The 15,778-nt window shown below is 48.5% G+C and overlaps 1 protein-coding gene and 1 long non-coding RNA gene across 4 annotated transcripts in view; one reads left to right on the top strand and one right to left on the bottom strand.

The window, feature by feature from the left end:
- The window catches only part of LOC309354981 (sacsin-like), a 25,579-nt gene extending 13,723 nt beyond the window's left edge, over positions 1 to 11,856 (top strand). For 2 of the 3 annotated variants that reach the window (XM_081885314.1, XM_081885315.1), the window contains one exon: positions 794 to 11,856. In XM_081885314.1, coding sequence (XP_081741440.1) covers positions 794 to 11,592 — 10,799 coding nt within the window. In that variant the 3' untranslated portion in view covers positions 11,593 to 11,856. The remainder of the gene's footprint in view (positions 1 to 793) is intronic. The other variant, XM_081885316.1, reaches the window with a different exon arrangement.
- LOC309355010 overlaps positions 1 to 15,778 on the bottom strand; it is a 21,925-nt gene extending 6,147 nt beyond the window's left edge. Inside the window, exons 1-3 of the long non-coding RNA XR_014162403.1 lie at positions 15,682 to 15,778; positions 15,059 to 15,126; positions 12,364 to 12,576 (exon numbers count right to left, since the gene is read on the bottom strand). This is a non-coding gene — a long non-coding RNA (uncharacterized lncRNA). The remainder of the gene's footprint in view (positions 1 to 12,363; positions 12,577 to 15,058; positions 15,127 to 15,681) is intronic.

The raw sequence follows: 15,778 nt of genomic DNA, 5'->3' as shown, positions 1-15,778 counted from the left end.
TTTTTACACACAGGCGCCATTTTCTCCTCCCAGCAACACTGTAAAATAGATTAGGTGGAAAGATAGTGAGTGTGACACCAAATAGCAGTAGAGTGGCTGTCTCCAAGTAAACCAATTAACTTCACAGCTAGTTTGGGCATTTGAACCCTTAAGCACAGGGTTGGGGAGCATTTTCCCCCAGCCACCAATAGGGATGGATCACTATTGTTAAAGGTTTGATCTGATCGCTTGCAGTGGATTCCGCCACCCTTCCATCATTCTCTGTTGGGTCGTCCTCCACCACCTGCATGAAATTAGAGCAAGGGCTGAAGGTTGTCCCCCTTTGCCTTAGTCTTATTTTCTAATCCAGGGGCAGGTGACATTTGGCCCTCCTGATGTTGACGAACTACAACTTTCACCAGCTCCCTTAATCATGGCCAGTGGCCTGGGATGATGGGAGTTGTAGTTCAGCAATATCTGACGGGCCACAGTTTGCATCTGCCTGCTGTAATCGCTACACCACGCTGGTTTTTGGTACGCTGATCAGCTTCAGGCTCACTTTGCTTCAGCAGTGCTCTAGCATCATTGTGATACCAAATCATTCACAGACCTATACATATTGGAGTTCAGTTGCATCCAAAGTAGTTTTCAGTGCTGGGCATAGAAGTCGTGTATACATTGCCACTTTGCTTCCAACAGGAAATGCAAGTGCACACAAATGGTGGTTGCTGATTTCTTTCTCTCTCTCTCTCTCTCTCTCTCTCTCTCTCTCTCTCTCTCTCTCTCTCTCTCTCTCTCTCTCTCTCATCTTCAGGGTTATTCAGGAACTTTGTCTCCATGGATCCAAATGTCATTGAGCAGAACCTTCGTGAATCTCTCCCTAAGGACTGGGTCAGCAGCAACCCTGCTCCTGTATCTTGGTGCCCAAAGGAGTACCCAAAGCAGCCCCCGCTTGAGTGGCTTTCTGCTTTCTGGAGTTTCCTGAGTCGCCATGCTCCCTCCCTGGCACCCTTCAAGGGATGCCCCCTGATACCGCTGACTCCTCTACAGAACTCCCACAGTGGAATCCAATTGGCACGGCTGCTGCCTCAGCCTACTCTGCTGTTCCAGAGCCACGAGGGGCGTTGTCTGCCGGACGAAGTGGCTGGCATTCTGGAGAGACTGGGATGCACTGTGGTCCGGAGCTGGCAGCCAGAATGGTGCCACCGCCAGCTGAGAGAGTACGTCCTAGAACCCACGCCTGGGAGTGTATTGCAGGTCTTTGCCCATTTAGGGGTGGCATCCGTGGCTGGTCGCATTGCATCTCTGCCCACCTGCCAGATCAAGAGCCTGAGTGCTTTTTTCTCCACTGCTGCATCGCTTTCCCCCAAAGAAGCCGAAGTCCTAACTGAGTTGCCGCTCTTCTTCAAGATGCCCTCCCTCCTTCCACCCACCAGGTCTGGCTTGGTGCCAGCCCAGCACCACCTGGCTTTAGAGAAGAACCTGGTTCCACCAGTGCCCTCGGATCTGCTAACTCCAGAGCCTGTGCTGTTGTGTCATAATGAAGCTGAACGCCACCTGCTCTTGCTAATCGGGCAGAAGCTCCTGGGGACGCCTGATCTGTGCCTGCTGTGCATTAAGGCAATGAAGAAGGGGGCATATGCCAGTTGGGCACAGGAAGCCAAGCGGCTCATGCTGTGGGTGCTGCACAATGGGGACTCCCTCTTCAGCCAGAGCCAAGAGCTGCAAACTTTGTGTCGTGAGCTGCCATTCCTGGATTGCGGATCAGGAAGGTTGGGCAGGCCCAGTGATCTCTATGATCCAGAGAATCGCACTTTGCAGGACTTACTGGGACCTTGCCGCTTCCCCACAGGGCCCTTCCAGGAGCCAGCAGCACTGCGAACCCTTCGTGTTCTGGGCCTGAAATCTGATCTCAGTGCTGTCTGTCCAGCAGATGCATTGATGGCTGCGGAGGAAGTTGGTCAACTGCAAGATGCTGCAGATGCCAGTGCCAAATCACGGGCACTCATCCGGGTCTGCAATGAGACTCCTCTACTCTCACGCTTCTCCTCACAGGAGCTGAAGCTGCTGCGGTCCCTGCCTTGGGTGCCTTCCACCAACACTTCCACATTGGCGGCAGCTGGAGATTTCTTGGCACCTGAACTGCTTCGCTCGGAGAGGTATGCTGCTCTTGTCGGGCTGGTCATGGGACTGACTAATGCTTTTCGGCCAGAAGCTGCAAAAGAACTGGGTCTGGAGAACTCTCCTCCACCAGAGAAAGTGATGGAGAATCTAGCTGCCTTGGCACAGGGATGTCACCCTGAGGAGGCCTTTGTGTTAACTACAAAGCTGCACAGCATCTATCGGCACATGCAACAGCACCTGAGGGACTTCCAGAAGCCACCTGTGGGACCTGTGGTGTGGAATGGGACTGGCTTCTCATTGGCTGCAGATGTGGTGCTGGCCTACCCTGATGGCTTAGACCTTACAGCCCTGATGTCACGAGTGCCTCTGGACTTCCAAGGTTACAGCCAGCTGTTTGCAGCATGGGGGGTCCATAAGTTACCAAAAGAGGAGGAAGTGTGCCAAGCAATGCAGAAGTTGGCAGATCAAATCAATGCCCGACCACAAGGCGGCATGCATGCTGAACTGCTCCTCGTGATAGCTGTCCTGGACTGGCTGTGCGCTCGTGGCTACCATGGAGAAAGGGAAATGCCAGTGCCTGTGCGGATTCAAGGACTGTCCGGTTTTGTTCTACGCCCGGCCAGTTCTGTGCTGTACTGTGACATGGATCGGGCACACCTTGCTGAGCTGGATGGCGACCCACCTACTTTGGTGCATGAATCTGTTTCCTCTGCCACTGCTACCTTCCATGGTGTGGAAATGCTAAGCACACGGTTTTCAGGCTTGGAAGTGTTGGAGGCTCAGGCGTGGGGTCCTTCGGAGCCAATCACCCTCCGGATCCGTAACATCCTTCGTGAATACAACCAGGATGCAGATGTGTTCCTGGAACTGCTGCAAAATGCTGAGGATGCTGGCGCCCAAACTTGCCGCTTCCTAGTTGATCTCCGTGAGCATAATGGTACCACTGAAGGACTCCTGGACCCGGGCATGGCTGCCTGCCAGGGCCCCGCACTTTGGGCCCAGAATGATGCGTTCTTCACCGAGACAGATTTCTCCAACATCATCCGTTTAGGTGCAGCTACCAAGGAACGGCAGGATGACAAGATTGGTCGCTTTGGGCTGGGCTTCTGCACTGTCTACCACATCACTGATGTGCCCTTTCTTCTCAGTGGCCACACCATGCTCATCTTTGACCCAAACATCACCCACCTTCGGAAGCATATCCGTAATTCAGGCCAACCAGGCATGCGTCTCACATTGAACCGGAAAGTTGCCGCTGGATTTCCTGAACAATTTCGACCATTCAGAGGAATCTTTGGCTGTCAACCTGGAGATGATTACCAAGGCACGCTCCTCCGCCTGCCCTTCCGCACTGAGGAAGAGGCAGAGGACTCTCAGATCTGCTGTGATCCGTTTGGACCCAGTCGAATCAAATCCTTGCAAATTGGTTTCCGGGAGATGTACAAGTACCTGCTGATCTTCCTGAGAAAAGTGCAGGAGGTGTCACTGACCCACCTTCCTCATGGTTCCAGTTCCCCAGAAACCACCCAGCCATTAGCCACAGTGAGCAGGAAAGCACTTGTCAGGATGGGTACGTCCACTATTGTGCAGTTGACAGCAACATGGAAGTCGAGTGTGGTCACCAGCCATTACCTGCTGCACTCCTGCTCTGCTCAAGGAGAAGCCCTTCAGGTCTTCAAACAGGGAAAAGAAAAGGATGTCCATTTCTCGCCTCCTGTTGCTAGCGTTGCTTTGCCCCTCTGCCCCGCCACTGCTGCTGGAAAATGGGTTCCAGATGTAGATGGTTTTAAGGGCCGTGCCTTCTGCTTTCTACCTCTTCCTATTGAAACTGGACTCCCGTTGCATCTCACGGCAGTCTTTGCTGTGCAGAGTAATCGCAAAGGACTCTGGGAAGCTACTGAGAAGGGGAAATGGAACAAGGCGCTCTTACGGGATTCCGTGCTGGGTGCCTGGCTTGGAGCACTGTCCCTGCTCCGGGACATGTACGAGGAAGGATTGCTGGAGGACTATGAGTACCATGCTTTCTGGCCTGACGTGCGCAGTGCCAAGCACCCATTCAGTGAAACAGTCAAGGCCTTCTACCTAGCCTTAGTCAATGGTGTTGATGGGGAACAGCCAGTTCTCTTTTCTGATGGACAGCAATGGTGCCCAGCCCGGGATGCCTGTATCCTCAATTCTGACATTACCTGTCAGGAGCATCTGGAACCTATAGCTTTCAGGGTCTTCTCTTTACTTTTGCCAGAGCCAAAGATGGCGGTGTCAGTCCCAGACTGGGTGAAGATGAACTTCAGAACTTGCATCCAGGGGGATGTCCTGTTGCCAAACACCTACAATTGGGCACGATTCTTCTGTGAGCTTGTTTTGCCCAATCTTGCTCAGCTGGCAGTGCCTGATCGCGATGTCCTCATTCTTCATGCTCTGGATATGAATGATGCTGGCGTGAATAAGATCCTGACATCCTGGCCTTGCATTCCAACTGTCCCCAATAGTTTGCTGAGAAACATTAAAGAACTTGTACACCCAAGGGGCTGCGCTGCACCTCTCTACGCTCCTGAAGATGGCCGTTTCCCCACAGGCACAGGGTTTCTGGAACCAGAGAGGCTGTTGCGCTTGGAGCATCTTGGCATGGCCAAAGATTGTGTAGAAATGGAGGAACTGATAGCCCGAGCCAGAACTGTGGCAGCCTTGTGGAGTCATGACCCAGTCAAAGCCTGCCAGCGTGCTCGCTGCATCCTAGAGCTCCTTGAGGACCACCTGCAGGAAAGCTACAGCAACACTACCCAGGTTACTTTCAGAGACATTCCCTTCTTGCCAGCAGTACTACCTGCTAACCAACGCAAACTCTGCTGCCCCAAAGAGGTTTACTACCATAAGCTGCACCCCCTGGTAGGCTTGACTGAGCCTGTCCTGGACAAGACAGCCCTGGGTAAAGGCTTGAAGCTCTCCATGGAGCTAAAGGAATTCCTAGGACTGAATCGCCAGCCACCAATATCTACAGTGCTGACGCAACTGGAGGAAGCATCACGTAGTTCCAATGCCCTGTCCAGAACGGAGCTGGGAAACATAGCACAAATCTGCTATGCGTTCCTGAATGAAATAGTGCAGATGAACCCTCTGTCCAAGGTGGAGGTGTCCCAAAGGGCAAGGACATTCCCCTTTGTTTTCATGGACACTGGCTTTGTGTCAGTGTGCAGTGTGGCCCATTGCCTGTTCTTTGATGCTGCTCCATACCTCTTCCAGCTGCCTCAGGAGTACCAGAAGCAAAAGATGCTGTGGGAGTGTGTTGGGTTGCCTGTGACTTTCAAAGTGAAGGACTATGCCACTGTGTTGCAGACTTTGGCCAAGGAGGGAGCTGGACAGTCTCTTTCCAAAGGGCATCTGGACCTAGTTGTCAGGTTGATCACTGTAGGGCTGGCCGAGGCCCTGCCAGAGGGTCAACAGTTGAGTCCTTATGAAGCCCAGAGTGTATTTTTCCCAGACAAACACAAAGTCCTTCGACCATTGCCCAAGCTCCTCTTTGATGACACGCCATGGCTTCCGCATGAGAAAGGGACCCTGCTCTGTCATGCCATGATTCCGCGGGAAATTGCTATGCGCTGTGGCATTCAGACCACAAAAGGTCGTGTCTTGTCACGCCAGCGGATTCAGGGTCTCTCTTCCTGGGCCACAGATTTTGGAGCCAAGGAAGAAATCTGTACCCGGCTGGCCAACATCCTCCGTGAGTACCCCTCTTCACAGGATGTGCTAAAGGAGCTGCTGCAGAACGCAGATGATGCTGGAGCAAATCTTGTCCACTTTGTCTGGGATCGGCGACGGCACCCGACTGATCGCGTCTTCAGCAAGGAGTGGAATGAACTTCAAGGCCCGGCACTTTGCATCTACAATGACCGCACCTTCCAGAGGTGTGACATAGAAGGGATCCAGCGCTTGGGCTCTGGTGGCAAAGGTGGGAGGAGAGATGCTACCGGCAAATATGGACTAGGTTTCAATACAGTTTATCACTTGACTGACTGCCCTGCCTTTGTGACGGGGGACAGTGCTCTGTGCGTCTTTGACCCCATGTTGCACTACCTCCCTGATTCTGATGAGATCTCACCTGGTGGAATGTACAACCTTGCTAAAGAAGTCAAAGACACCATCCGTGATGTTTATAATACCTTTTTACCTGATGTGTTTAACTTGGAACAAGGCACAGTTTTCCGGTTACCCTTACGTACTCCTGATGGTGCAGCCTCATCCCGTATCTGCCAGAGCTCTGTGTCCGAGGAAGACATGGAGAAAATTGTGGTGGCTCTCATTGAAGAAGCCGACAGCCTTGTGATGTTCCTCAACCACGTTCGCTGCGTGGTCTTCTCTATAATAAGTGAGAGGGGAGGGACACCGAAGGAGGTGCTGCGGGTAGAGACTGAAGGTGGTGAGCCTGAAAGACTGGAATACCAGAAGCGTCTCCAACAGGCTGCTGCAGCAGGTGGAATGGATGATGGCGAGCCAATGAGAGTCTTCTACAGAATGAAGGTGAAGAGTAGTATCTCCAATGTTTCCAGCAACTGGCTGGTAGGTAGGCAGATTGGGCTTGAGAGTGACAATACCGTGCAAAACGTGGACTTGGCGTGTGGGGGTGTGGCAGCTTGTTTTGACGGACGGCTACCTGGTAGGGCCTTCTGCACACTGCCGCTTCTGGAAGAAACAGGCCTTCCCATCCACATCAATGGGAACTTTGCTGTGGACTCTGCTCGCCGTGGCTTGCGGAAGGATGATGGTGAAGGTGGTGCCAATACGTCCTGGAATAACTTGCTGCTGCAGTGTCTCATTGCCCCATTGTACTGCCACTTGCTTTATGAGCTGCACCGGGCTCTGAATGATAGACCACTGCAGTTTCACTCCCTGACTGCATGTGAGAAGAGGCTGGAATCAAACTATTTGCAGTATTTCCCATTTGTGACAAGGGATGTCCCCCCAGCATGGCAACAGCTGGTGACCCGTGTGTATGAACTGGCATACATGGAGCAGCTTCCCTTGGTCCCTGTGTACCAGAAGAAAATTAATTTCAAGCATAGATTTAAGATGGAAGAAGTGAGTGTGCACTGGAGTGCACCCAGACTGGGCCACCCAACCAGTGATCCCTATTTCCTGCAGTCTGAGATAAGTGAGGTTCTTGAGCTTACTCTTCAGAGTCTGGGCATGAATTTTGTCCCTGCCTTCCAACATTTGCAATTGGTACGCGACCATTTTGTCAAGGCAGGAGTTGATATCCTAACCCTCGATTCTCCTTCCCTCTGCTGCTTCCTCAAGAACCTGCCCAACTTTCTCCTGCCCTCCCCACTTCATCTGACACCTGTGAAGAATAGCTGTTGCTGTTCTGCTCTCCTCGAGTTCTGCCTCAGTGAGCTTCTTCCTGATGACAAAAGCTGCCTGGAAGGTCTCCCTTTGCTGGTGACCCGAGATAACATGCTGAGGTGCTTCACTCAGCAGTGTCCTCCATACCATAGCAGTGTGCACAAGCTTTTCCCACACCGTCAGGACTGTTTCTCTGGCTGCCGAATTGATGGAAAGGCCAGGCAGCTATTAGTAAATATGGGGTTCCTAAAGGATTTTACACTCTCTGATTCTGTGGCCTTCATCAAGGAGATGCTGTCTTTGGACAACAGGGTCAGTACTGATAAAGGCCGGGAATGGCTCCGTGAATTGTGGGCTTTCTTTGAGAACCAGATCTGCACGACTGCGAATTCAGACACGATGGAAAATATGTTTGCAGAGCTAGTTTCCCTCTTCAAAGGTTGTGCCATGCTCCCTGTGTGTTGTGGCTGCACTAAGTTCTTGGTTCCCCTTGAGTCCCTCAACACGATAATGCCTGGTCAAGCAGGTACTGTTACTGAAGTTCTCCGCAAACTGGGCTTTTCCAAGTTGGACTCCTCTCTTTTGCCTCCAAAGCTCGCTGCACATTGCATTCTGCCATGTGTGTTGCAGATCGAGAATCCTACAGTAGTGGTCGAACAACTGGCAGCTCATCATGACCTGTGTTGGGATGCACTTGAAGGGTGGGAGTTTGAAGCGCTGTTGCGGTTCCTAAGCAGCCAACTGAAGACGCTGAAGAATGACCATGGATTGCTAAGCAAGTTGAAATCCTTGCCCGTGTTTAAAACACACCAAGGGAAGCACGTTTCATTCGCTTCGTACGGGAATATCTACATCTTGGAGTCCAAGATTCCAAAGGAAACCAAGAAATTCCAGGAGCTTTATGAGGTAGATGAGAAGACTGTCCTGCTGAGTGATAGCTCGCTGAACCGACATCTCAGTAAGAGCTTGAATATTGGTGTAATGAACGATTTGCAGCAGTTTGTACAGCAGCTTTTGCCTCGGCTGTCCCATCTCCCCGAAGCTCGTGTACTGGAGGCTGTGAGATTACTCCTCCTTATCAAGAGGCATTATCCTGAGGAATATAAGGCCGAGAAAAAGACAGTGGTGACAACATTCCAGTCTTTTGCCTTCATCTGGGACAAGCAAGGTGTGATGCGTCCTGTGTCCTACTTTTATGAGGAGAAAATGTGTTTCAAGGAGTTGAGAATGGATTCTCTGTTCGTGCCACGCAAATTCTATGACGCAGTATGGCCAGAGAATATATGGGAGTTGAAAGAGTTCTTACTTGATGTGGGCTTGCGGCAAGAGATCTCTGAGGAATACTTTCTAGTGTTGGCTAGCCAAATTGCAAAAGAAGCATTGAGGGCTGGAGAACTGAATGATCTTGATAAAAGGAGGAGAGCACTCTGGAGCTACTTGCTTTCCAGTGAAACCTTCTCAGAGGCCTTCCTGAAAACAGTGTCCAAGATCCGTTTCCTATTGCCAGAGAAGATCTCTGAAGATCTGTGTTGCCTTCACTCGCCATATGTGCTGTGTAATACTCCTGTGGCACCCCAAGGTTCCTTGTTAACTGTGAAAGCAGACCTGGTGTGGACTTCAGCGGTCATTCTGCCTTCTGTTGAATATGTTGGGGAAAATAAAAAAACCATCCTAAAACAACTGGGAGTGCTGCGCACCTTGCCAGCCCATTTAGTCTTGGAGAATCTAAGAAACGTATGCCAAGCACCATGTGACACTCCGAAAGCTAAGGAAACTCGAGAGGATGTCCTAAAGTCAGCTTATGCCTATTTGTCGCAACAGCAAACGTTGGAGACTGGCTGCTTAAAGGGATTCCCTGTGGTACTAGTGGATGGCGGTGAGGTAGCAGAGGCCCAAAATGTGGTGGTCTCATTAAAATACCCACAGGACTTCCGGCCATATCTTTACAAGCTACCACCAAAGCTAGCTGTCTATATGGATGTCCTGGAGAAATTGGGAGTGGAAGATGAGGCAAGCATCCATCACTATGCCAGTGTTCTGGCCAGAATTCATGCAGAGACTGTAAGGCAGGCTAAACTGCACGCCAACCTCACCAAAACAGTGCTCAGGGCCACTCAGTTCCTCTTCCAGCTCTTAGATGAAGCAAAGGATCAAATGGATTTCTCAGAGCTGAAAGAACTGCATCTGCCTTGTGCTGATGGGAAGCTATATCCATCAAACAGCCTCATCTTTAGTTTTTACAAGTCTAGCCAGGAACCCCAGGGCTTGCAGTGCAAATTTCGCTTTCTGATAGATCTCTCAATATGTCACCTACCTTACGACAAGTATAAGCAGCAGAGGCTTCTGCATCGGCTGCCTGAAGCCTTGCGCCCCAAGAACTTGTCAGATATCACTGAAGAGCAGCTGGAAGAGTCCTCTCTGAAACTCTGTACCTATGGGGAACACTGTGAGTTCCAAAACTGGCTACAAGAACTACTCATGTCTTGCGAGTTCCAGCATGCTCTGGTTGCACTGCTTAAATGGCAGGGTGGGACAAAAGTAGAGGAAGTGGAATGCATGTTTGAAGGATGCTTCTCACCGGAGCAGCTAGAAGTGGTTTGTTGTGAAAAAGTATGCACAACCATGGTGCACAATTCGCAGAGTGTGGAAGGAACCCAGTGTGCCAGGACAGTGTATGTTGCAACAATGCCAGATGGCAAACTGCAGATTTACCTTGCACACCAGGAGAGCAAAGATGCACATTGGGGTGTGGAGTTCTCTGGCAATTTAGCCACAGAACTGAATAGGCTTTTAGGACAAAGATTTAACCAGGATGCCCTGATGGTCCTTGAACAGATTTTGGTTTGCCAAAGGCCTAAGGGAATTGCTGAGGTGCTAGAGAAAAACAAGGTCCTCTTGCAGCTGCCAGCAAACCTAAATGCCTATATCCTGCCTCCTCCTGGAGAGGACATCCCTGAGGAATGGTATGACAGCCTGGACATGAACATCCTCCACACCTTTCTGCCAGAAGATTACGTGGGTTACCTGGATTCTTCCAAGCCCAGAGAGCATTACCTCTACGCTGTGGTCCTTGAAGCCCTTGGGCCACGGCAGAGCGGTACTGGCCAAGTACACACATACCTTGTTGACTTGGGAGGAGGGCGGCATGCAGAAGTCAGTGCCTATGACCTTTACCATTTCCGGAGGAATAACTCTGCATCTGATCTGAGTAAAGCTGTCGTCTTGGCAGAAGGCTCCCCTGGTGCTAGCGGTACTGCAAGACCACTTACAAGTGGCAATTGGTACGAGAGGCCACTGAGTGAGATAAAGAAAGAAGTGGATGCCTGCTTGGCTGAAATTTGGAGCTTGTCAGAGGATGAGAGGAGGAAGGCTTTAAGAAGACTCTATCTGTGCTACCACCCAGATAAAAACATAGGTCAAGAGGATTCTGCCAATGAAATTTTCAAATACCTTAAAGACAAGATCAAGGAGATGGAGAACAATAGAACGCCCAGTGGCTCCAGAGGGGGACCCAAAAGTAGAGATTCCTACAAGAGGAGCTCTGAATTTTGGGGTGAATGGGACCAGCAAGCTCATCAGCATCAAGAGAGGCGTACAGAATTCACCAGGCAAAGATGGGGTGGGGGTGGAGGAGGATGGGGTGGGGGTGGTGGAGGAGGAGGAGGAGGCCACTGCAACTACAACTTCTGGTCCTTCCATCAGAGAGGGCCAAAGTATTCAAAGGATCAATCAAAACTTCGCTGCTTGGAGGAAGCCAGGCGCTGGCTAAGGCAAGCCAAGTGTGATCTGAAGGCGGCAGCCAGTAATGCTGGTCAGGGTAGCACTGAATGGCTGCTTTACAAGACTTACCGGGCAGTGGAGAAAGCCCTGACAGCAGTTGAATACTACCAGGGAGGTCGTTTTGACAGGAATCTGACTCTTCCAATGCTGGCTAGTAAGGTAGCTTCTTATGGACAGGAGTTGGAAAAGCTGCCTGATCAGATTGAGGAACTCCGGCAGCATGGCGTGGATGACAAGAGAACGCAGTATCCCAGCTACCACAATTCACCCACCATTCCCAATGAGGCTTTCCTTAGTTGCAAGGAGAAGGAGGTGCTGCTTTTAGCAGGAGATATCCTAAGCGTGGTGAAGAAGTGGATTGGCCTAGAATGAGAGTGGTGAGGATTTTTTTGTTTAAAGTCTTGACTGACTATATAAACATGGGCATTCTTGTAGCTGAAACATTTGGGATCAAATATTATAAAATGGGAGCGGGGCCTGTTTGGAAAATTGATGTCTCTTCAAACAATTCCTAACTCACTAACACTGTACCATGTGAGAAAATAGGACTAGATAACCATTCTTGAACAGTGACACTTTTTTACCTGTCTTCTGATATACAGAAAAAATAAAGTTGCTTTGTTAAGAAATAAAGAAGCTAAGTTATATGCTTACGTTGTACAAGCTGTGGCAGAGATGGGGAACCAATGACACCCCCCCAGTAGGAAGCTGCTGTATACAGAGTCGGACCATTCGTCAGTGCAGCTCAGTACAGTCATACCTTGGATCCCAAACACCTTGCAAGTCTAACGTTTCAGCTCCTGAACGCCACAAACCCAGTAGTGAGTGTTCGGTTTGCAAACATTATTTGGAACCCGAACGTCTGATGTGACTTCCGCAGCTTCCAATTAGCTGCAGGAGCCAAGGTTCTGCAGGGGTCAGAAACTGCATTTGTAAAATGCAGTACCTTTTCAGGGCTCAATTTAAATATCAATATGGAATCATCACTTAACACAACCACTATTTACTTTTATTAATGAATTCCTACCCCACTTTGTAAAAACAAAACCCTAAGTACACAAGGCTACACTACTCAAAACCAACATAGTACAAAATACAATGAAAATTCAACCTTAAAAAGTAAAAATAACAATACAGTCAAACCTCGTTCTGCGTCTGCCTCCGTTTGCGTCCGCTTTGGTGAACGTCCGCGGCAAGCCTGGAAGTACCGGAACAGGTTACTTCCGGGTTTGCGGCTCGCGCAGAAGCTCTAAATCGCACCGTGCATGTGCAGATGCGGCGCTTTGATGTGTGTGCGTCATTTTCAGGTTGCGGCGGGGCCTCCGGAACAGATCCCTGCCATAACCCAAGGTTCCACTGTACAACCAACAGCAGTTAAAAAATAAAGTTTTCAGGCAGATCACACAATAAAATGCTGAGTTAGGAGTACATTAAGGAATGCTTAAAGGGGAGGATGTCACCTGGGAGAAACAGGTTTTTTTAATGCTACTGAGCAGCAATATAGAATCAAAGGGCATTAGCTATCCTTGCTCAATTAACCTGGAGTAAATACATGTTGTTTTGTGTAGCAAAAGTGCCAATTGCCTCTGGTTTTGAGAATGTAGTTAGAGAACAAAATGATGAGAGTTCACCGTCAAAGGACATTCAGTCTATGATTACTCCTGGATTCAGTCACAAAACTATTGTTTCTCCTGATGAAATGATTGTTGGTGGTAAGGAAATACAGGTATATAAAAAGGAGAATTCCTGGATGCCATGATCAAGAGGTTTGGAATCACAAAACATGCAGCAAAGTAAAATGTGGAAATAGAGGTTGTTAAACCTTTAAAATGTGCTCTTAATTTAAAGTGAGTTCCAAAATGTCTCCTCAAGATGTTTTTTCCCCAAAGTTGCACTCTTTTCCTAGCGTAGAAAAAGACCACATGTTTGATAAGTTTAAAAAAATGGTTTACTTACAAACTCTCCAAAGGTCAGATTAATGTACCTTTCCATACAGCATTCAGAAAAAGTTGCACAGTCAGTAAAACTTGACTCACTTACAATGGTGAAAATCCTAATTTATTAGTATAGGAACTTAAGAGTAGCGTGTAAGAGCCATAGGGTCTGAGCTACAGCAACCAACTCAGACCTGACATGCTGAGTTCATCAGGTAGACTGGAGGTTGAACCATATGATTGATCACCCAGTCCCTCCCAAGGTTAAGGACAGCTTGCTTTATTATCTCAATCCTTTTGTGTATTAATTAGACTTGGTTGTATGAGGCTGGTTATCTCACAAAGATCATGTACAGATCTAACAGCCATCATTCATTTCTTTGTGATGTGGCTACAAATCACATGTTGGCTTGACCATGAAGACTGTTGAACTAAAAGGAGGAAGTTACCAGAAAAGAAATGCACCAATTTCCAAATGCTGCAAAAGGCCTCCAGCCACAATTCAAGATGCTAAATAGCTTAGGTCCAATAGAGTTTAGAGAACACCTAAGGATTTAGGAAACTTTTATGCTGAGTCAGACTACCATGCATTGTCCACACTGATTAACGGCAGCTATGCAAGGTTTCACATGGGACATTTTCATCCCTGCATGAGGACTGAAATGGGACCTTCTGCATGCAAATTACCACTGAGCTACTATAGCCCTTCCCTTCTTGCACCCTGTCCCACCAAGATACCTTAAGATGAACTGAGAGTGCACTCATAACACAATCCATGGAACTGCACTGCCTTCGAGACTCACCTGACAAAGCATGTTTGTGTGTTTTAAAAAGCAACATAAATAGAAGCTGTGAGGGGGTTGGAGTGGAGACACAATAAAGCAAGCAAGGGAGTACAGTGGTACCTTGGTTCCCAAACGGCTTAATTGCCAAACAAATCGGCTCCAGAACGCCGCAAACCCGGAAGTGTTCCGGTTTGCAAACGTTTTTCAGAAGCTGAACATCCAACGCAGCTTCCTCTTGAGTGCAGGAAGCTCCTGCAGCCAATCAGAAGCTGCACATTAGTTTTTGAATGGTTTCGAGAGTCAAAACAGACTCCCAGAATGGATTAAGTTTGAGAACCAAGGTACCACTGTCTAAATTTTACTTAACAGTGTTTAGAAATTTTCTTAATTGCTTTATATGCAAAAGAAACACAAAGTGATACACAAAACAGATCAATACAAAAGTATATATTAATAACAAAATGAAAACATGTAAAAATTACATTATACGGTTTAAAAATCAACACTGACTGGGCAGTGTTTTTTTTTTTAATGAGGCTTTTTCACTGTCAGCCATTCTAAGTTGTCAGGATAAATTGTGCTGTAAATTTAATTAAAATATGAATAGATTAGAACAGAACTTTCCCCCTGTTTTAAACATATTTGCATTGTTCTGGCATACAAGCTGCTTCAGCAGAGCATTGATTGATTGATTGTATTTATATTCCACCTTTTTTTCCAAGGAGCTCAAAGTGGAGACCCAGGATTGATGTTTCTGGCAGTACCATGCAATCTGTTCTCCCTTCCACCTTAATCAATCCCCACAACAACCTTGCTAGGTAGACTGGGCCGAGAGGCAGTGACTGGCCTAAGGGCAGCTTCATGGCTGAATGAGGATTTGAACCCTGGTCTCCCAGGTCCTAGTTGCTGACACTAACCACACTGGCTCTCCATTTGAGAACCTTATTAGTAAAGTGAAAATTATGTATAAATGGGTGCTGACTGGGAAAGCCTGACCCTTATTGCAATAATTTCCTTCTCCCATATTTACCTAGCTAAGGTGAATTAACTTAATTTCCCTGCCCCACTATGACAGGCAGAAATTGCCTCACAGAATTATAATGGCATAAGGAGCCTCACCTGTGGAGTTTCTGTCAGCGTGGGGGGTGACAAATTACGGCTCTTTCCGCTGTTGAAGCCTCATAAATCTGTGAGTGACGCAGAAACACTGCAATTACTTACCATTTGAGTTTTTCAAGAAGAGACTAAAATATGGGATCCCCTCAGCCCCCCTCCTTCCTTCCCTCATCACTGATGGATTCCTGTTCTTACTTTTCCCCTCACAATAAATAATGGTGCTTCTCTGACCACGCGAACGATAAACCTGTTTTGGTTTTGTTTTAGTTTATGCATTTCAAAACGAAAATTTGGCGCCTCCCTGAGTGTCAAAAATGACCTTTAATCTTCTTTGCCCACATCAAATATGGCGGCTCCATTGGATGGTGCGGGGAAGTTGCCGTAGTAACAACAAAGACATGTCCCTTCGTTCAGCTCTTCGCTTACTGCCCGGCGCAAACATGGCGGCCTCGCTGCACTTCCCTTTGCCAGTAAGAAAGATGGGTGCTTTCCATCGTTTTCGCGCTCCCCCTCTCTTCTAACCAATAATAATAAACCTGTTTCCTACACTAAAAATACCAAGACTCTTGTTAGTATGGCCCTGAGATTTTGCAGAACGGTGCTGTGAATATCAGTAAATACCACACCTTTGAGCTGGCTGCCCACACAAAAAATGTCGCTTCACCGAGCCTCCAGTTCCTCATTGCGTGCCCACAGTAAAGATGGCGAAGATGCGACCGTTGT

This window comes from Podarcis melisellensis, assembly GCF_964234715.1.
Source record: "Podarcis melisellensis genome assembly, chromosome: 13".
Lineage (NCBI taxonomy): Eukaryota > Metazoa > Chordata > Lepidosauria > Squamata > Lacertidae > Podarcis > Podarcis melisellensis.
The sequence above is the reverse complement of the archived record's forward strand: the minus strand, read 5'-3'. Positions and strand labels throughout refer to the sequence as shown.